The sequence below is a fragment of the Oncorhynchus nerka genome, linkage group LG16 (genome assembly GCF_034236695.1).
Source record: "Oncorhynchus nerka isolate Pitt River linkage group LG16, Oner_Uvic_2.0, whole genome shotgun sequence".
Taxonomy (NCBI): domain Eukaryota; kingdom Metazoa; phylum Chordata; class Actinopteri; order Salmoniformes; family Salmonidae; genus Oncorhynchus; species Oncorhynchus nerka.
In genome coordinates this window covers 7368676-7390977 of record NC_088411.1, presented here as the reverse complement: position 1 = coordinate 7390977, position 22302 = coordinate 7368676, and the positions used below count along the sequence as shown (strand labels likewise).

General features: G+C 41.0%; 1 protein-coding gene across 1 annotated transcript in view; it reads left to right on the top strand.

Annotated features, from left to right (window-relative positions):
• LOC115143957 (pro-neuregulin-3, membrane-bound isoform-like) overlaps window positions 1–2854 on the top strand; it is a 109686-nt gene extending 106832 nt beyond the window's left edge. The window contains exons 3-4 of the mRNA XM_065002293.1: window positions 2302–2419; window positions 2627–2854. Coding sequence (XP_064858365.1) covers window positions 2302–2419; window positions 2627–2854 — 346 coding nt within the window. The remainder of the gene's footprint in view (window positions 1–2301; window positions 2420–2626) is intronic.
• Window positions 2855–22302: the final 19448 nt, after the last annotated feature.

Below are 22302 nucleotides of genomic sequence, written 5' to 3'. Positions count from 1 at the left end.
CTATCATATAAGACATACATATACTGTAGGTATCCAAGTGATATTCACCGCCCCCTCCTCCTCATACTCCCCTACCTCAAATCCAGATTTGTCCGGTTCTAGTTCAACTTGGATAATAGCTTTAAAGCACACAGAACAGTTGTCTAACACAATTGTCATTAAGCTTCATTTTTCCTTCACAATTCCCCCTTTTGTGCTATGGAGACTTACATAAGCACAACTATACCAGCAATCAATCAAAGGGAAACGTTATCTTCTCTATCTCCAATCAGAGGCTTCAGAAACTTGCGTTACTAACAATGAAAATAAGAAACATAATTTACAAGGATTTAAGGGAGTACAGGGTTTACCTTTGCAAATGTGACAATCACTCCTTTGACAAAGGGCACAATCATATTGGTCAACATGGTGGTAATGACCATTCTCTCTGGATCTCCTGGCCCTGCTTCACTGGACTCTAGTAATATAAACAGGGCCAGGCATGATACCAGTCCCAGATTTACTGCATTGCCTTTACCGCTTTCCAGCAGAAGTCGTCTCAGGTTCCTCTGGCTCTGGGACTCTCTTGCAGTGGGAGGCATGGAGCCAAGCATTTTGACCCTGGTACTTCACTGCAGTCTGGGTGGTCAGCAGAATCTGGAACAATCCCTTCCACCTGGGGTCCAAGGGCCCGTCTCAAAAGTGCTGCTTGATCAAGACCCAGTTGCAAGGAATGGTGTGGCTGTTCTCCTAAAGCGGTCTGGGATGGTACTACCTGCAGTCCCATCTCAGCAGTTTTTTTCAAAATATTTGTAGGGAGTGTGCAAATGTTGCACTCTGCGTAGTGCTTTGTTCTGGGAATTTCACCGAGGCCAATGGTGACTTTAAAACAGTTACAGAGTTTAATGGCTGTGTTAGGAGAAAACTGAGGATGGATCAACAACATTGTAGTTACTCCACAATACTATCCTAATTGACAGAGTGAAAAGAAGGAAGCCTATACAGAATAAAAAATATTCCGAAATATGCATCCTGTTTGTAACAAGGCACTACATTTTAAAAAATGTTGCAAAGCAATTCACTTTTTGTCCTGAATACTAAGTGTTATGTTTGTGGCAAATCCAATACAACACATTACTGAGTACCACTCTCCACATTTTGGCTGCATCATGTATTGGGTATGCTTGTAAATATTAAGGACGGGGGAGTTTTTCAAGTTAAAAAGAAATGGAATGGAGCTAAGCATAGGCAAAATCATAGAGGAAACACTGGTTGCTTTCCACCAGACAGCAGGACAATAGCCTAAAACACAAGGCCACATCTAAACTGGAGTTGCTTACCAAGAAAACAGTGAATGTTCCTGAGTGGCTAAGTTACAGTTTTGACTTAAATCTCCTCATAAAACTATGGCAAGACCTGAGAATGGTTTGCTAGGTATGATCAACAACCAATTTGACAGAGGTTGAAGAATTTAGAAATGAATCATGGACAAATGTTGCACAATCCAGGTGTGGAAAGGTCCTAGAGACTTAGCCAGAAAGAAAACACAGCTATAATCGCTGCCAAAAGTGATTCTAACATGTATTGACTCAGGGGTGTAAATACTTATGTAAATTATATATTTCTGTATTTCATTTTCAATAAATCTGCAAACACTTTGTCATTATGGGATATTGTGTGGAGATTTAAATTTAAATACGTGTCAAAAAAAAGTATGCTGTGCTCGGGCTGAACTAGGAAACTCAAAAAATATCTAACTGGGAAACCGGTTGGAGTGTCATGCTTGCAGAGTAGTGAGAAATGAGTGTTTCTGTTCAATGTTGTGGCTATGCAAAATCACTGGATGTTTTTGGAACTAGTGAATGTAACGTGCCAATGTAAACTCATATTTTGATAAATATGAACTTTATCAAACGAAACATACATGTATTGTGTAACATGAAGTCCTATGAGTGTCATCTGATGAAGATGATCAAAGGTTAGTGATTAATTGTATCTCTATTTGTGGTTTTTGTGACTCTGAACTGAACTAAATGACTATTGCCCTGTAGCAATCACTTCTGTCATCATTTACATTTACATTTACATTTAAGTCATTTAGCAGACGCTCTGAAGTGCTTTGAGAGGCTAGTTAAGGATCATATCACCTAGACCCACTTCAATTTGCTTACTTCCCCCAATAGATCCACAGATGACGCGATTGCCATCACACTGCACACTGCTCTATCCCTTCTGGATAAGAGGAATAACTATGTAAGAATGCTGTTCATTGACTATAGCTCAGCATTCAACACGATAGTACCCTCCAAACTCATCATTAAGTTCGGGCCCTGGGTTTGAACCCCGCCTGTGCAACTGGGTCTTGGACTTCCTGACGGGCCACCCCCAGGTGGTGAAGGTAGGAAACAACACCTCCACTTTGCTGATCGGCCCCACAAGGGTGCGTACTCAACCCTCTCCTGTACTCCCTGTTCACCCATGACTGAATGGCTACCCATGCTTCCAACTCAATCATCAAGTTTGCAGATGACACAGCGGTAGTAGGCCTGATTACCAACAATGACGAGACAGCCTACAGGGAGGAGGTGAGGGCCCTGGGAGAGTGGTGCCAGGAAAAAACCTCTCACTCAACATCAACAAAACAAAGGAGCTGATCGTGGACTTCAGGAAACAGCAGAGGGAGTACGCCCCTATCCACATCAGCTTGACCACAGTGGAGAATGTGGAAAGTTTCAAGTTCCTCAGCGTACACATCATTGACTATCTGAAATCGTCCACCCACACAGACAGTGTGGTGAAGAAGGTGCAACAGCACCTCTTGAACCTCTGGAGGCTGAAGAAATTTTACAGATGCAGATGTATCACCGCCTGTTAAGGTAACTGCACCGCCCACAACCGCAGGGCTCTCTAGAGGGTGGTGCGGTCTGGCCAATGCTTCACCGTGGGCAAACTACCTGCCCTCCAGGACACCTACAGCAACGGATGTCACAAGAAGGCTTAAAAGATCATAAAGGGCATCCACCACCCGAGCCACGGCCTATTCCCCCCGCTATCATCCAGAAGGCGATGTCAGGTACAGGTGGGACCGAGAGACTGAAAAAGCTTCTATCTCAAGGCCATCTTGCACCCGGTTACGCTATCCTGCAGCTTAGAGGCTGCTGCCCTACAGTGGTTCCTCCTTTAAAAGTTGTGAACTTTTAGAGGTACCCAGCGCCACGGCTTCATTGCTCCAGACCACCACAAGGGGTAGTTAAAGAACTCATTATGCATGTGGGTCACAAGGTTTTTATATGACCAATCATATCGTGTGGGTCCAATGACGAATTTGACGCGAGCCACCCGTCCCTGGTGACTTTCTTCAGCAAAGATGGCTGACAAAACATTACAGTGGAAGCAAATACAATGTCATAACAAGTCAAGCAAAAAATTTACATTTGAGATGAATGTGTTAGTTAATGTAGAGACAAATGATTGTGCAGATTTTTTTGTCACAAAGTTTATTTACAAAAATCGCTATTTAGCAAGTTAGCTGGCGTTATGACGTGAGTATGACATTGTAATTCGTGTTTAATGTTTTACTGACTGTCACGGTTGTCGTAGGAATGGGACCAAGGTGCAAGAACGGGACCAAGGCGCAGCGGATGTTGAGTTCCACATATTTATTGCAAAGTGAAACTTAAAGAAAAAACAATAAATCAATCAACGAACAACTAAACGTGACTATGTGGTGCACATGCACAAACAAAACAATATCCTACCAACACAGGTGGGAGATATCTACTTAACTTCTTGCGACTCCAAACCCGTATCCGGGAGCGTAATCATAGCCTAAAGCTCATTACCATAACGCAACGTTTCCTATTCATGAAAATCGCAAATGAAATGAAATAAATATTGAAACACAAGCTTAGCCTTTTGTTAACAACACTGTCATCTCAGATTTTCAAAATATGCTTTTCAACCAAAGCTACACAAGCATTTGTGTAAGAGTATTGATAGCCTAGCATAGCATTAAGCCTAGCATTCAGCAGGCAACATTTTCACAAAAACAAGAAAAGCATTCAAATAAAATCATTTACCTTTGACGAACTTCGGATGTTTTCAATGACGAGACTCTCAGTTAGATAGCAAATGTTCATTTTTTCCAAAAATATTATTTGTGTAAGAGAAATAGCTCCGTTTTGTTCATCACGCTTGGCTAAGAAAAAAAAACGAAAATGCAGTCACTACAACGCCAAACTTTTTTCCAAATTAGCTCCATAATATCGACAGAAACATGGCAAACGTTGTTTAGAATCAATCCTCAAGGTGTTTTTCACAATTCTATTCGATGAAAAATAATTAGTGGCAGTTGGTTTCTCATCAGAGGCAAACGGAAAAATACTGCAGCTGGAGATTACGCGATAATTGTGACGGAGGACACCAAGCGACCACCTGGTAGATGTAGTCTCTTATGGTTAATCTTCCAATGATATGCCTACAAATACGTCACAATGCTGTAGACACCTTGGGGAAAACGTAAGCTGACTCCTAGCCATTGCCATGAGGCGGTTTTAAAAAATGCGGCACTTCCTGATTGGATTTTTATCTGGGTTGTTTCTGAAACATCCGTTCTGTGGCACTCACAGACAATATCTTTGCAGTTTTGGAAACGTCAGAGTGTTTTCTTTCCAAAGCTGTCAATTATATGCATAGTCGAGCATCTTTTCGTGACAAAATATCTTGTTTAAAACGGGAACGTTTTTCATCCCAAAATTAAAATAGCGCCCCCTAGTTATAAAAGGTTAAATATGATTCCCAATTAGAGACAACAATTACCAGCTGCTTCTAATTGGGAATCATACGAAACACCAACATAGAAATTATAAACTAGAATACCCCCTAGTCACACCCTGACCTACTACACCATAGAGAGACAAGGGTCTCTATGGTCAGGGCGTGACAGGGACTCCTGAGAGAACCAGCAAACCAGGCTGTCATCTTGAGAAACAGTGGATGTAAAGAATCTAGCTCGCTAAAGCATTTACTGCAAATGGAATGTACAATTGTGTAAGATTGCCTTGCCGTGCAATGCAGCTGAAGTGACTTAACTAGCTAAATAGTTACTTGCTTATTGTGTTAGTGGAGGATAAAAATAACTGTATGCCTATGGATGTGTAGCTAGCTACATTATGCAGCCAATCTGTGTATGGACCTTAAAATGTTAGGTTCAGAACCAATCTATGAACCTCAGCTATCATAGTTGTTGAATCAACTTCAAGTCTGAATGGCATTAATTAAGCCTATGGATTGAGTAGAATATTATTACTTTATTGTGCCAAGGATACAAGTCCTATATACACATGTACTGTAGTTATTACCATGCATGAGATCCCCACATTGTAGCCTGTACATTGAATATATTCACTGATCATGTACTCTTCCTTGGCAAATGAAGGTGTGGTTCAGGTATGAATCTCTGTGACATTCTTTTTCAGTGATATCCAATACCATTTGTTGAATGATGCTGTGTCTGCATGTATGTATTACAATTATACACTTCAACAGTGTTTACCACTCCTGCTCCTGGGACATCAATGATTACACATTGTAACTATGCAATAGACTAGATACATGATTTAAGTTAAGACTGAATTGTAATTCATGAATACAGAAAAAATATGCATATCTAACTCCCTTCATCTGCATTATTCTGAGGACACAGGATAGTATGAGATAATTAATTTAGTGGAGAATGTGAAACGCTTTAATGAAAGAAGTTCATTATCCAGGTGTTATAAATACATAAATGCATTAAAATTATGATAATTGTAATATTATAAATGCAAGTTCAATCTGTACTTCAATGCAATTATAAAATGAGGAAGAAAGTCGAGGTGCGGAGAGAGCTGTAGAAGACAGAAAAAGGAAAGAGGTAAGAACAGAGGCAGACCGCATATGAATTACAGTGCTACCCTAATATTCTCTCAGTTCATCACAATTACATAGTGTCTCTAGCGGTGTCCCCTAACCAGCCATGGGCCCCCAGTTGGCCCGAAGGTTATTGAAAAAAATTCTTATAGCTGCAATCCCGTTAACCGGAGCGATATGACAACAGCCAGTCAAAGTGTAGGGCGCCATTTTCAAAACATCAAAAATCTCATAATTAACATTCCTCAAACATACATGTATCTCATACCATTTTAAAGCTATTCTCGTTGTTAATGCCACCACAGTGTCTGATTTCAAATATGCTTTACAGCAAAAGCACCACAAACGATTATGTTAGGTCACCACATATAGCCAAAGAAAAACACAGACATTTTTTTTTCCAGCCAAAGAGAGGAGTTTCAAAAAGCACAAATAGAGATAAAATGAATCACTAACCTTTGATGATCTTCATCAGATGACACTAATAGGACTTCATGTTACACAATACATGTATGTTTTGTTTGTTAAAGTTCATATTTATCAAAATATGAGTTTACATTGGCGCGTTACATTCACTAGTTCCAAAAACATCCAGTGATTTTGCATAGCCACATCATTCAACAGAAATACTCATCATAAATGTATATGATAATACATGCGTGAGGGGTTCATCAACACAGCTGATATTAACTAGAGGATTTAAGGAGAAGTGGGAGAGGGATGAAGTGAATAAGAAAGACTGTTATTGTGTGTGTGTGTCACCTGGTGTCCACACTAAGTGGCTACAGAGTACTTTATGCTGAAAAACAGGCATGTGGACAAACAATAGAAGATAATGTCATTATTAGACATAAATACCACATGAAGCTTGATGATGACTTGATCATTTGAATCAGCTGTGTAGGGCTAAGGCAAAAACAAAATGTGTACAGGTGTTTGGAGCATTTCGATATGCCACAGAGGGTGAGGTGTCAGATTCGCTTCTGTACTTAAAGGGTGATTATTCCAACTCTGTGAAATGCTGCAGATATGCCCGCAGACAAAGTAGGAACACATATCCCACACAGAAGAGGTGGATAGAATTCGACAGGTCAAGGTATCCTTCTTCCTCCAAACTGTGCATGTGAGAAAGGTTCCATGTACACCAAGACCGGCAGAGAGAAAGAGAGGAAAAGAACACAGAACAGTTTAATTACCTCTGGTTATGGACAGAGGTAATTTTGCCAGCAAAAAAGCTTCCACGGCATGTTCCTCTGACAGTGAACATCTGACAATATCTACATTTTCAACCCCTTGATTAGCTCGCACTTTGAAAGTAAAGAAAATAGCTTATTTTTTTCAGATATGAAAACAATAACTGAGATATGACCGTTCAATCTAAAGAAGCAGATGTCTAACACCAGACTGGCATTATGCTTGTTCATTAGGTGATGGGACATTTGCAATATGTATACAAAATAATATACCTGTTGTGTCTTGAAAAAACGCATTGGAACTAAAAGTGAAATGTTTAACCTATTAACCTCCTTCATTATATATGTATTAAGAAGAACAACCCCAATTTAATACATCATTGAAAATGTATCTACGAATAAGTCGGGAAAAAAAAGTTTAAATAACTTTTTAGTAGGAGACATTATACATCTTAGTAGCTTATTAATTTATGATTTGTATCAATGTGGACGAGAGACGGGGGGTAGGAACAAAGTATTTTTGCAGAGCAATGCAATGAAGCTCGATCATTCGGGCAATGATTCCTGCACCATCTACCCACTGCAAAGACTCCCTAACTCTTTTCCATTGCACATGGTGGCCCATTGCTCTGAGACTTCCTTTGAATATTCTAAAGCCCGCATGGGGCACCATCTAAACGCTACGAAGACTCCCTAACTCTTTTCCATTGTACATGGTGGCCCATTGCTCTGAGACTTCCTTTGAACATTCTAAAGCCTGCATGGGGCATCCTTGCCTTAATGGCTCTGACTTTCTGGTCTAACTCTTTATCTGACATATCAGAATAGCAATCCCTGACAGACATATTGTGTTCTTTCATCCTTCTGTAAAAATTAGCTAACCGTTACGCTGTCATGAAATATGATTATTTATCGACTATGAAACAAATAGGACATGGCTTATGAGTTGCCATGAAAGAAGTTAGATAAATTCAAATGAAAATGGCGAAAACAGGCTTCCGTAGCGAAATGCTTTTGGTTAGCTTGAGATTAATAATTGCATGATTTATCATTCTACGGTATGTATGCCAAACTGACACTCAAACAATGGCCAAAGTAGAGGGTGGTTGATAGCGAAATAAAATTTGAGTTTTGTTTTCAAGTACATTTTTTGTTCTCAAAATATTTTGGGGAGAATAAAATGCATGAAGTTTTGTGCTCTATTACAAAATATTAATTGCACTTTTGTTTTTACTTTGAAGCTTCATTTTTGCTTTCGGAACAATTATTTTTCATTGAAAAATAAAGTTGCTTTCAGAAAATGTAATTTTAACTTAAAAATCAAGTTTTGCTCTCGACAAAAAAGATATCCATTTGATGCAAGTTAGGGAGGGGGGCTAATAGCTGAACAATAGACTATTCAACCTATACTGAAGAAATTTCTAAGAGCCGAGCTAGGTGTGAACCCCCCCCCGTCCTATTACAGACCAGATTTGCCCTAACTTCTTATGGTATTGGGGACGCTTGTTCGATTTATTCCATCGATATATATCCAAAATGTCCATTTATTTGGCGCGTTTGATCCAGAAAAACACAGCTTCCAATTTGCGCACAATCACTACAAAATATCTCAAAAGTTACCTGTAAACTTTGCCAAAACATTTCAAACTACTTTTGTAATACAGCTTTAGGTATTTCTAAACGTTAATAATCGATCAAATTGAAGACGGGACTATCTGTGTTCAATACAGGAAGACAACAAACTAACAACTTTTTTGAGTCATGTGCCGCCTCTCTCAAAAAGTACACTTCAATTGACACTCATTCAGATGGACGTACTTCTTCATTACACAAAGGAATAACCTCAATCAATTTCTAAAGACTGGTGACATCCAGTGGAAGCGGTAGGAACTGCCGGTTTCCCAATGCAAACTAATTGATTAGACAGTGACCTCAATTTTTTTAAATTCTGAATGGTTTGTCCTCTGGGTTTTGCTTGCTACATACGTTTTGTTATACTCAGACATGATTCCAACAATTTTAGAAACTTGAGTGTTTTCTATCCAAATCTACTAATAATATGCATATTTATATTCTGGGGATGAGTAGCAGGAAGTTGAATTTGGGCACGCTATTTATCCAAAACTGAAAATGCTGCCCCCTATGCCGAAGAAGTTAATGGCGGAGTTAAGGGTGGGGTGAAGAGTACTGGAAAGGTATGAGTCCAGGTTACAATAGACCATAAGTATACAGCAGACCTCCCACGTCCTCACTTTGATTAGGCTATTGCACAAACTGTAGCTATGATGATGGGCGATCTCTCTCAAATGCAGACAATGACTCAAAACACACTGCCGCCTGGGTTTGCATTGCAAATGAGGGCATAAACTGGGTCAAGACTCCAGCAGAGTAAGTAAACCTACAACAGCACATTACTCAACACTAGTGAGACTCACCTCGCCTACAAGAGACCTACAGTACATCTAAAATATTTTTGTAGTTCTCCTGATTTTAACCCGATCAAACTTGTTTGGCATTAACTGAAAACATTAATCCGTAACACTGCCAAGCCTACAACTATTATTTTATTAACAAAAACATAGATGTTGATGAACAAATCCTGTAAATGTGTCTTTCTTTTGGAAATATATAAATCATTACCTATTATTTACATTTACATTTACATTTAAGTCATTTAGCAGACGCTCTTATCCAGAGCGACTTAGAAATTGGATATTAAGGTTGATTTGATTATTATGTGGATTATAATAAATTGACATATTTTAAGTTGTTGGTGCATTTTTCATTAGGGCAAAGCAGGTCTGTGATATTGATAGTCTTGTATCAGATTAACTGTTGTGTCCTCACATTTGATCTGATAATTGCCCCATGACCTCTAGTGTTCTTCGATATATATAATCCATTAATTCAAGCATTTTATTTATATTAAACAAAATAACAAAGGGAGCCTTGAATAATTAAACAATAAATGAACTGCAACATGTGAGTCTCGTGTTCATAATGTATTTCACAACCTCTGCGGACATTTGGAGTTGCCTTTACTGCATGGGGTTGAGCAAAATAATAGGCTTACTCTTTATTTATTTAGGCTACATTATTCCACAGCCTAATTGTAGCCTAACCAATATCCTAACGGAGATTCAGTGAAAAGAAAACAACCTGACATTGACATTAAGGGTGGATGGCTTCTTTTGTATTCCAATTTATTGTCAGGCTGCTAAACCATTTCCACCTGTCCCACAGTGTTGTAGCGTACTTACAGTACAGCACACTTTCACTCCATGCTCCACCAGATGCCCTATCAGCTTCTTTCTATTGTTGTTGTATATTCAGGAACATTCCATAAGTAAATGTGATAATAAAACAAACCAATTAAATAGCTCAGGTCTTGAAAATATGTGAAACCTGTTTTTGAGTTGTATTTGATCTGTGCCTTGTAGCTGAGGCCATATGACTGAGCCATCAACTTGTTTATTTAGCACACATCACTTGCTGCTTATATTCAGTCAACACATATATTTTAAGAATATCATGGAATATAACTAAACATTTTCATTTCACAAACCTTAGAAATGGGGGGACATAACATTTTTTGTTTTCCAGTCAGATAAACACTCCAAACAGCTTACCCTACCGCTCTGAGGCTTTCGCATGGTCCTAAAGCACAACGTTGCCTCGTTTTGTATTACATTCCAATTATAAAACTAGGGGGACACAAAAATGCAATTACAGAATGTAATTGGCCCTATGGACTTAACTCTGGTCAAAAGTAAGCACTATATTCGACTTATGTAGACACGCCCACTTGACCCAGTTCCATTCAAACGAGATTGTGTTTGTGTTTCCGTTTCACAACTTCCGTCAACGCTAGTGAATTACATTGAACGTGCATCATTAACAAATAAACAAAAACAAAAGATGGCACACAATTGGGAACAAACACAAATGGCTTCACCAGGAGGAGGGAAAAGGCTTGGAATTTTTGAAAGCCGATGTTCAGCTCAGCCAATCAAGCGGCTCTTACCTCTCTGTTTGGGTACTTGTATCCAACAATGAACCAGTAGAGACGGCTGGATGCAACGCTGGCCTTGGAAAGTCATGCAGCCTCCATTTTGTGGAAGGTAAGCTAATAAGCAAAGTCACTTGCATTTCTATGTCTAACATTACTTAACATAAGTGATTACAGCATACAAGCAGACTACATGTGATGTGGTGACAGTTATTATAATCCATAGGCTAACGTTATGGTAGAGTTCTCAGATGATATGATCAATCTCTGCATTACTTGGTCTTGAAAGTGTGCAGTACTGCCTTATCTAGACACAGAATGATAAAATAGTCAGTCTGAACATTGCAGTTAGACCAAACACTTTGTTGGATGAAAGCTGAATTGAGAATGTCATGATTTATTGGTTATGTTGACATGTATTTGTGGATGAACAGAACTGCTGTATTAATGTGGGGAATCAGTAAGTATCCTGTCAAATCTCACATTGCTGAAGCAAGGTAGGCTTATCCAGGTGAGTAGGGTTTATGATGTACTTTAACATGTCAGCATCACATGTATTTCTTTGGTGTTATTAGTGTCTTTGGTGTTATTGTTTTCTCGGTGAATAAGGTTTGTAAAATATCCTTGTGGTTGGGGGTAATGCCTAAAGTATGGTAAGTATAAGTGATCTCATCTCATTGGGAACAATACCAAGGTAAGTTTATAATAAAAAAGCATTTGTTTTGGAAAGTTGATGACATAGTCGTCACCTATTCCTTAATAATGGGATCTTCTCATTTTCTCTGAATGTCTATTTTTGTAACAAACATTCTATCACAGGTGCAGAATGCAGTGTCCAGTGAGCTAACTAGCATAGCCTGCACAGATGAGTATCGACAATGGAATGCAGGGACTCGGATTAACCTTGAGCCAAAGCGGTTAAACAGCATTGACTTCACACACCATAAGGCCAGTGACCAATATGAAGAAAAGCGTCCAGAATGTCCACCCCTGCCTCCCATTCTTGCATTCCACTCACAGGGGGAATTGAATAGGAGCCTGAGACACCTGAATCTGCCTGTGGGGAGTCTGCTCTGCCAGTCTGTTAATGCTGAACTGACAGTAATATCAAGGAACATTTATTTATGGCAGGTACCATTTTCATGTATTTGAACTGATGTGTGTATCTTCTGTTCAATGCTTTCTAACTCCATATAATAACTTAATATAGTCTCTACTTTTTCCCAGCCACATGGAGAGCATGTCAATTACAACTGCCAGAAGTCCCTGTCCTTCTACAATGTGAAACCTGACACAACCCAGTCGACTGCTTTGGAACAGATGACAAAGGAGCAGAGTGCCTCACACTTGTGGCATGACTCAAGGAAGCTTTGAGTTACTGCACGCTCAACCAAGAAGGTCTTTATCAGGGAATCCACCAACCCTGGTAAGTTTCTCCAGGAGCATCTGTATCCCAGGTTCCTGAGGGAATGCAGTCACTCACTACGGGAAAGATAATGAGCTGATGGCCTCCCAGTGGCTGGAAGACTGGATACTCTGTGGACCATAGAGGCACTGCTGTCAGTTTTGAAGAGCCATGGCTATTGCAAGCCCTGACGGAGTGCCGAAGTCCAAGGAGCTGTTGGAGATCAAGTGCCTGTCATGGGGAAGGGCTGTGATTCTCTGGATGATGTCTTCAATGTGAAAGCCTGTGATGTGAAGGTGGAGGAGGGCACACCCAAACTGCAACCACATGGGCCACGTGGCTACTACGTGCAGCTGCAAATTGCTATATTTTGCACAGGGCTGAGAGAAAGTAAGGTGCTCATCTGGACTCCGTTCCAGCAAGTTGTCATCCCTGTTCCCTATGATGCACAGTTCTGTGCAGAGGCTGTCCTGAGGTTGAAGGCATTCTACTCAACACAAATGCTGCCATTTATTATTGAGGAGCATCAGGCAGGCAGATTGTCACTGAGTGACAAATATATAGGCCAGCTCTGTAGAAGTATGTAGTCAGATGTCTCTCCTGTTTGCAGTTACTATTAACACATTGTTTTTCAATTAAAAAACCTGACTTAATGCATCAACAGTATTGTGGAAATTGTTTTGGTGGCTTTGTTTTTTATTAATATTAATGAGTATGTAAAACAAATAATTAAGTTGAGTTGTTATAGAATGAATTGAAGTTTATTTAACAACTTTTGACAACTTTAATTCATATTTGGAAATTGACCCTCTGAATGGCATTTGACTGGTCAGTTCATTCAGCACAGATCCAAAGTATTGCGTGGTGAGTGATATCACCACGCAGGTTACACAGGGCAGCATAGAATGAAAGTATTTTGTCCATTTTAGGTGAGAGGTTGATTGGCACTATCTGTGAGATGATTCTAAATCATTTGAGCCTTTGAATTATGCGTTCCACATGAACCCTCACATTAGCTAGCCATCTTGTACATGTGGTGTCCTCCTCTGACAGCTGGTCACCTCTTTTTGTGAAGGCTGGAATTGTTAATTTGACCCTCCTCTCGTGTAGCAGATCATGCAGTGTGAAGCCCCGGTCAGCCATGATCTCATCACCTGGACAGAGGTACCCCAGGAACCCAGAATCCGATGTTATATATTTTTCACCACATCTACCTCCACATGCTGAGGAGATGAACATCACTAGACCTCAAGGTGCAATGGCCACCAGGTACTTGATAGTGTTCTGGGCGTAGTAATGGCTAAATGACTCCCCCCTTGAATCCAGATTCTTGCACTTCTGTAAAGCAGTTTAACTTCGTTCCTCAGCAGGGTTTTGTAGAGAAGTGCTGCTGGGCACTGTGTCCCTGCCTCACAGGTAGTGGGCTTTACATGATCACCTGAACTGTAGTTGTGATCACTTAGAGATGGGTCTTCCCATTGGGTTTGGTCATCCTTCGCTGAAGGCATATCCATTCCTTCGATCTGTGTTGGCCAATCCCCATTTTCAATTTGGTGAACACTTGAGCCTGTTGTGTCATCTGTTAAGAAATCAGTTTGGCTTGTTTAACAAGTCAATGGACAATTAATAACATCATTGTACAGTAAAACACAATACTGCATGGACGCATAATATTTAATAATCATAATAATTAGATATAAAATGTTTTTTTTTTGTTTTTTTGTAGTATATAAATTGTGCTATTATGAGACTGTGTTTAGATACAAGAGCGAGACAAATGAGAGCAGGCAAACTGCTCAAGCGTTTGACTTACCTGTCACTGATGACTGCCTGACCAACCCACAACGCTTCTTCACAGCATTCCAATAATAGCCCTTTCACCGGAAGTGTGACCTTGTGCATTCCTCCCCACATATATTCAAAGGTCCCGAACAGTCATTCCGATTCCCATGTAAAATGGCCTTTTGAGTGACTAAAACATTACCCACACGTTTTTTTTATTTGAATTACCTTTTATCTCATGTCAAACTACCAGGAAGTTTGAAAATACAGACTGAGTAGGCAGGGAGCGAGCAGGCTGAGTGATCAGGGAACTCACCTTGACTGGCAGTAAGAATGGTCAAAAATGTCTATATAAAATTACAAAATACCATAAAGATCAATGTATTAAAACAAACTATAACATACTTGCATTTTGAAATGTATTTTATAAAACAGAAATACATTTGCAATTAGCCAGCCCAAACAGCAACAACATTTTCCAAAACTGTCACAGAAACATTTCACTTGCTATGACTGTGATACCTTAGTTGAAATCACTGTAAGTCACTCTGGGTAAGAGTGTCTGCTAAATTACAAAAATATAAATGTATATGTGAAAATAAACATACTGAAATGAACTGCAAAGCACACTGGGTATTATTATTGGCCTTGTTTTAGGGTCATGTCTAGCTGGGATACAGTTTAACCTCTTAAGTCGACCCTCTACTCTTTTGAACATTCTGTTAAAAATCGCGCAACATTTCAGCGCCCTGCTACTCATGCCAGGAATATAGTATATGCATTTGCTTAGTCTGTGTGGATAGAAAACACTCAGACGTTTAAAAAACTGGTTAAATCACTGCTGTGGCTTTACCAGAACGGCATTTACATCGAAAAGCACAGGAAAAACTGATCACTGAAAATGGGAAAATATATCCATGCGCTACTTGAACCCATTGATAAAGGTGAACCACAATTAATTGACTGAGGTTGCAGTACCTACAGCTTCCACACGTGGTCTAGAGTCTTGTCATTTCCCTTCAAGTTTTTTCTTGGTCAAACACATGCAGGGCACCGTATCTCCTATGGTCTAGGACCGGATATTTTCGTTGAGTTTCTAGCCGGACATTTTTCCAGACGGACAGCTAATGATCTTTACATCGCCTCCTGATGAATTTTATCGCTTATTAACGTTTACTAATACCTAAAGTTGCATTACAAACGTATTTCGAAGTGTTTTGTGAAAGTTTATCGTCGACTTTTTGAATTTTAAAAAATGTTTTGAAACGATGTTTTTTTCGTTTATCACACAGTCTACATATAACGATATCTAGGCTTTATATGGACCGATTTAATCGAAATAAAGACCCAAATAGTGTTTATGGGACATCTAGGAGTGCCAACAAAGAAGATGGTGAAAGGTAATGAATGTTTTCTATTTTATTGTGCGGTTTGTGTAACGCCGAAATGCTAATTATTTTGTTTACGTCCCCTGTGGGTCTTTTGGGGTGTTGCATGCTATCAGATAATAGCTTCTCATGCTTTCGCCGAAAAGCATTTTAAAAATCTGACTTGTTGCCTGGATTCACAACGAGTGTAGCTTTAATTCGATACCCTGCATGTGTATTTTAATGAACTTTTGAGTTTTAACTAATACTATTAGCATTTAGCGTAGCGCATTTGCATTTCCAGAGCTCTAGTTGGGACGCAAGCGTCCCGAGTAGAAGCAACAGGTTAACTGAATTCTCCTAACCTGCTGTGTAAATGATCCTAAACCTGCTACAAAAATATTATTTTTGTATCCCTTCTAGATAAAACCTTGTTTTGGAGCGGAGCTCGTTAGCATAATACTCAGCATGCTTTGCAATTGTCCATTTTTACAAACACACAGTGCTGTGAAAAAGTATTTGCACCCTTCCTGATTTCACATTTGTCACACATGTTTCAGATCACCATCCAAGATGGCGTAGCAGTCAGACGTCGTGTCGTGTCCCTTGTATATATCGTTTTTTTACATATTTTTCTTCGCATATCTTTTAAAACATTTTGCTAAACCTCAACTTCTAAATACTCTCATGCAACCGCGCCTCACCCAATGTAGCGCGGATCTGCTTTTTTTTCTAAAGTATTTACATTTACTTCGGATCCGGAACCCCTCAACAGAAGCTAGCCAGCTAACTACCAGCTATCAGTCAGCAAACCATTGCTGGCGGTCTTCAGCTAACCGGTCATCAGCTAACCTTTAGCTCGGAAAGCTCTCGCCAGTTCGAACAACGCGACTCTAACCAGAGCATAACGGACCTATTATTTTTTTATCCCCGGATTCCCACCGGATTCCCACCGCAAACGGAACATTTTCAGCTGGATCTTCACAGCTAGCTAACTAACTAACCGCAACCCCGGATGATTACTCCTGGCTAGCGTTTCCACCCACTTAGCTTGAAGCTAGCCCCGGCCAGAGCTCCTGTGCTACCACCGAAGCATACTCCTGGGGTACAATATCCAGACCCACGACCGGTCTATCGATGTCACCGCATGAAGAGGCATAAACAGACTCACCCCATCGTGACGTCCCCCAAAGGCTAACTTTCTAGCCCTTGCTATCTCCTTGCTTGCTAATTCGGCCTGCTAACTGCTAGCTTGTTTAGCCCCGGTCCGCTAACTGCTACCTTGTTTAGCCCCGGCCTACTAACTGTTAGCTTGTTAGCACAGGCCTGCTAACCGTCTGAATCGCCGCGTCCCAACCACTCACTGGACCCATATTTACTTTCAATCTCTTTTCGATTTTTAATTCGTTTATACCTTCCGGTAACCTGCCTCACCCAATGTGATACGGAATCGCTACTATTTGTAATTTTTAGAACACACTCAAGAACCTCCAGAAGCTAACCAGCTAACTAGCTACAAGCTATTTAGTCATTGTTAGCCACTGCTTGCGGCTTTTACCTTTTACCTTCTGCACAGCCAGCCAGTTTTTTTTACCTGGATAATACTCACCAGTCTAGCTTCCCTGCCCTGGACACTGATCACTTGGCTACATAGCTGATGCATGCTGGACTGTCCATTAATCACGGTACTCCATTCTGCTTGTTTATGTTTTATCTGTCGGCCCCAGCCGCACTCAGGCTCTGTGTGTAGTTAATCCGACCCTCCCTGTCTAGTCAACGCCATTTTACCTGCTGTTGTTGTGCTAGCTGATTAGCTGTTGTTGTCTCAACTACTGTTTTAGCTACTGTTTAAGCTAGCTCTCCCAATTCAACACCTGTGATTACTGTATGCCTCGCTGTATGTCTCTCTCAAATGTCAATATGCCTTGTATACTGTTGTTCAGGTTAGTTATCATTGTTTTAGTTTACAATGGAGCCCCTAGTTCCACTCTTCATACCCCTGATACCTCCTTTGTCCCACCTCCCACACATGCGGTGACCTCACCCATTACAACCAGCATGTCCAGTGATACAACCTCTCTCATCATCACCCAGTGCCTGGGCTTACCTCCGCTGTACCCGCACCCCCCCCATACCCCTGTCTGCGCATTATGCCCTGAATATATTCTACCATGCCCAGAAATCTGCTCCTTTTATTCTCTGTCCCCAACGCTCTAGGCGACCAGTTTTGATAGCCTTTAGCCGCACCCTCATTCTACTCCGCCTCTGTTCCGCGGGTGATGTGGAGGTAAACCCAGGCCCTGCATGTCCCCAGGCACCCTCATTTGTTGACTTCTGTGATCGAAAAAGCCTTGGTTTCATGCATGTCAACATCAGAAGCCTCCTCCCTAAGTTTGTTTTACTCACTGCTTTAGCACACTCTGCTAACCCTGATGTCCTTGCCGTGTCTGAATCCTGGCTCAGGAAGGCCACCAAAAATTCTGAGATTTCCATACCCAACTATAACATTTTCCGTCAAGATAGAACTGCCAAAGGGGGAGGAGTTGCAGTCTATTGCAGAGATAGCCTGCAAAGTAATGTCATACTTTCCAGGTCCATACCCAAACAGTTCGAACTACTAATTTTGAAAATTACTCTCTCCAGAAATAAGTCTCTAACTGCTCATTGCCGCCTGCTACAGACCCCCCTCAGCTCCCAGCTGTGCCCTGGACACCATTTGTGAATTGATCGCCCCCCATCTAGCTTCATAGTTTGTTCTGTTAGGTGACCTAAACTGGGATATGCTTAACACCCCGGCAGTCCTACAATCTAAGCTAGATGCCCTCAATCTCACACAAATCATCAAGGAACCCACCAGGTACAACCCTAAATCTGTAAACAAGGGCACCCTCATAGACGTCTTCCTGACCAACTGGCCCTCCAAATACACCTCCGCTGTCTTCAACCAGGATCTCAGCGATCACTGCCTCATTGCCTGTATCCGCTACGGAGCCGCAGTCAAACGACCACCCCTCATCACTGTCAAGCGCTCCCTAAAACACTTCTGTGAGCAGGCCTTTCTAATCGACCTGGCCCGGGTATCCTGGAAGGACATTGACCTCATCCCGTCAGTTGAGGATGCCTGGTCATTCTTTAAAAGTAACTTCCTCACCATTTTAGATAAGCATGCTCCGTTCAAAAAATGCAGAACTAAGAACAGATATAGCCCTTGGTTCACTCCAGACCTGACTGCCCTCGACCAGCACAAAAACATCCTGTGGCGGACTGCAATAGCATCGAATAGTCCCAGCGATATGCAACTGTTCAGGGAAGTCAGGAACCAATACACGCAGTCAGTCAGGAATGCTAAGGCCAGCTTCTTCAGGCAGAAATTTGCATCCTGTAGCTCCAACTCCAAAAAGTTTTGGGACACTGTGAAGTCCATGGAGAACAAGAGCACCTCCTCCCAGCTGCCCACTGCACTGAGGCTAGGTAACACGGTCAACACCGATAAATCCATGATTATCGAAAACTTCAACAAGCATTTCTCAACGGCTGGCCATGCCTTCCGCCTGGCTACTCCAACCTCGGCCAACAGTTCCGCCCCCCCTGCAGCTACTCGCCCAAGCCTCTCCAGGTTCTCCTTTACCCAAATCCAGATAGCAGATGTTCTGAAAGAGCTGCAAAACCTGGACCCGTACAAATCAGCTGGGCTTGACAATCTGGACCTTCTATTTCTGAAACTATCCGCCGCCATTGTCACAACCCCTATTACCAGCCTGTTCAACCTCTCTTTCATATCGTCTGAGATCCCCAAGGATTGGAAAGCTGCCGCAGTCATCCCCCTCTTCAAAGGGGGAGACACCTTGGACCCAAACTGTTACAGACCTATATCCATCCTGCCCTGCCTATCTAAGGTCTTCGAAAGCCAAGTCAACAAACAGGTCACTGACCATCTCGAATCCCACCGTACCTTCTCCGCTGTGCAATCTGGTTTCCGAGCCGGTCACGGGTGCACCTCAGCCACGCTCAAGGTACTAAACGATATCATAACCGCCATCGATAAAAGACAGTACTGTGCAGCCGTCTTCATCGACCTTGCCAAGGCTTTCGACTCTGTCAATCACCATATTCTTATCGGCAGACTCAGTAGCCTCGGTTCTGACTGGAACAATTTTGTAGATGACATCGCCGAAGTCGAGGATCGGTAGGATAGTCAGTTTTACTAGGGTAAGTTTGGCGACGTGAGAGAAGGAGGCTTTGTTGCGGAATAGAAAGCCGACTCTAGATTTGATTTTCGATTGGAGATGTTTGATATGAGTCCGGAAGGAGAGTTTACAGTCTAGCCAGACACCTAGGTACTTATAGATGTCCACATATTCAAGGTCGGAACCATCCAGGGTGGTGATGCTGGTCAGGCATGCGGGTGCAGGCAGCGAACGGTTGAAAAGCATGCATTTGGTTTTACTAGCGTTTAAGAGCAGTTGGAGACCACGGAAGGAAACATTTCTCAAATACCGGATCTTTCTAATTCAAAGTAGACTTTATTACAAAGTAACAAACCGAGCTGGTCCATGGATCAACTGTTTTTCCCAGCCTCAGCACACTCCTTTAATACAGTTTTATCTTTACATAACATACATAGACACTCCTCTCTACGTAAATGATCAACTCTTTTTGGCTTAACGCCTCCACAAATCATTTAACACTCTACAAATCACTTAACCGATTATATTGTTGGCGCAACTGTGACAATTTGGTTAAAAAATAATAGGTGCCCCTACCAGGCTGCAATCACAAGTACATTCATTATATAGATTATATCAGCACCCACCAGGCTATAGTCATAAGTGCATTCATTATATAGATTATATCAGCACCCGCCAGGCTATAGTCATAAGAACATTCATTATATAGATTATATCAGCACCCACCAGGCTATAGTCATAAGAACATTCATTATATTATGACACTTCTTATCAGGAAATGCATCTGGATTACAATGTGTGTCTATTTATTTTGTATATTGCCTTTTCTTATGCTACACAGGTGTGATTACAGGTTCCTTTACACCTTTTAAGGATTCTGTTTAATTACATTATTATTTCACAATATGCTGCTGAAAAATCACCATATATTCCCCCCTTTGGAACTTAATAAGTCCCAACCCTTGAATTCGATCTAGTACAAGTGAGAAGGAGAAGCACCTTCTGTATTACTATGTAGGCAATCTGCCTCCCATTTCTCCTTATCAACCTTTGCACCTCTTTCTCATTCATACTGGGGAATCAGGACCAAACATCTCCTTTCACAAATAGCTGCAAATAAGTAAAAGATCCATCCTCAAGCCAATTGTCCTTTAACATACTGTGCAAGTATAAGCATGTGCATGTATTTATTTGCCTTGCCTGAGGTTTTCTCTGTTATGTTGAATATAAGAAAAACATTAAAAAATAATAAATTCAACCTCAAACTCTTATAACATTGTTCTCAATATGACACCTAAACACTCACAGACACCTCTCTAACAGCTGTTTGGTCATAATTGAAAAAACCTGTTAGAGAATTAAGGGCCTGGTCCGTGGACTCTTCTAACCGGAAAACCCTATGTCACATACATGTCTAGGCGAACAGATATTCAGAATGTCTAACATCATTCAGCAATTGTTACATTGAGTACATGGTTATATACTCTTAGCATTGATTACATGGTTATATCCCTTTAACATTGAGTACATGATTACGTATATTCTGTTATACTATGTGTATCCTTTAAACACATTTGTTATCCCAACGTAAGAGGCAGTCCCCCCTTTGCACATGGCACAGAAAATCGGGTCAGCATGATGAACATGTCCAAGATTCACATCATCTAGTTTGCACCATTTGCACAAACTGCATTTTGGGAATGGTTTGTGTACATGAGGAGGTACATCATCTCCACCATAGTTTGGTACTGGGTAAAGGTCAGGGAGATCTCTATCCAGTCCAATTCCCAGCAACCTTTGTTGATCCTGATAGTCATGGCAAGCCCACCCCCCTCCTGGTCTTACTCCAGGGTGGCAGGATAGCCTAGTGGTTAGAGCGTTGGACCAGTAACCGGAAGGTTGCAAGTTCAAACCCCTGAGCTGACAAGGCCCCTGAACAGGCAGTTAACCCACAGTTCCTAGGCCGTCATTGAAAATAAGAATTTGTTCTTAACTGACTTGCCTAGTTAAATAAAGGTAAAATAAAAAAATAAAAATATTCTGGGTTTCCAAAAGGATAGTCCAATGGTCCTCCATTAGCATTGCATGGTTTTCCATATCTATCCGTATATTGTCCAGGAGCCCCAGGCACAGGGTTCACTACTACAGGTGGGTCATAAACATCCGTTCCCATTTTTTTACAGTGGTTTGTATCAGGTGAGATTTCAGCAAAGGTAATACACAACAAAAAAACAATTCCCATGACCACCAGTGCAACACCTATCATGATAGCAATATTTGTAAACATTGCTCCCCATTTTCCCAAAGTTAAATCCAACCAGTCTCAACGTGGGTATCAAATCCAGCATTGTCCTTTACTTCCTGCCATAATACTTTCAGTTAGGTCATAGCTTCTATAAATTATCCATATGGGGCCGTGTTGTTGGGAATGAAGGTGCAACATTCTTCTCCGAACATGATGCAAACTCCA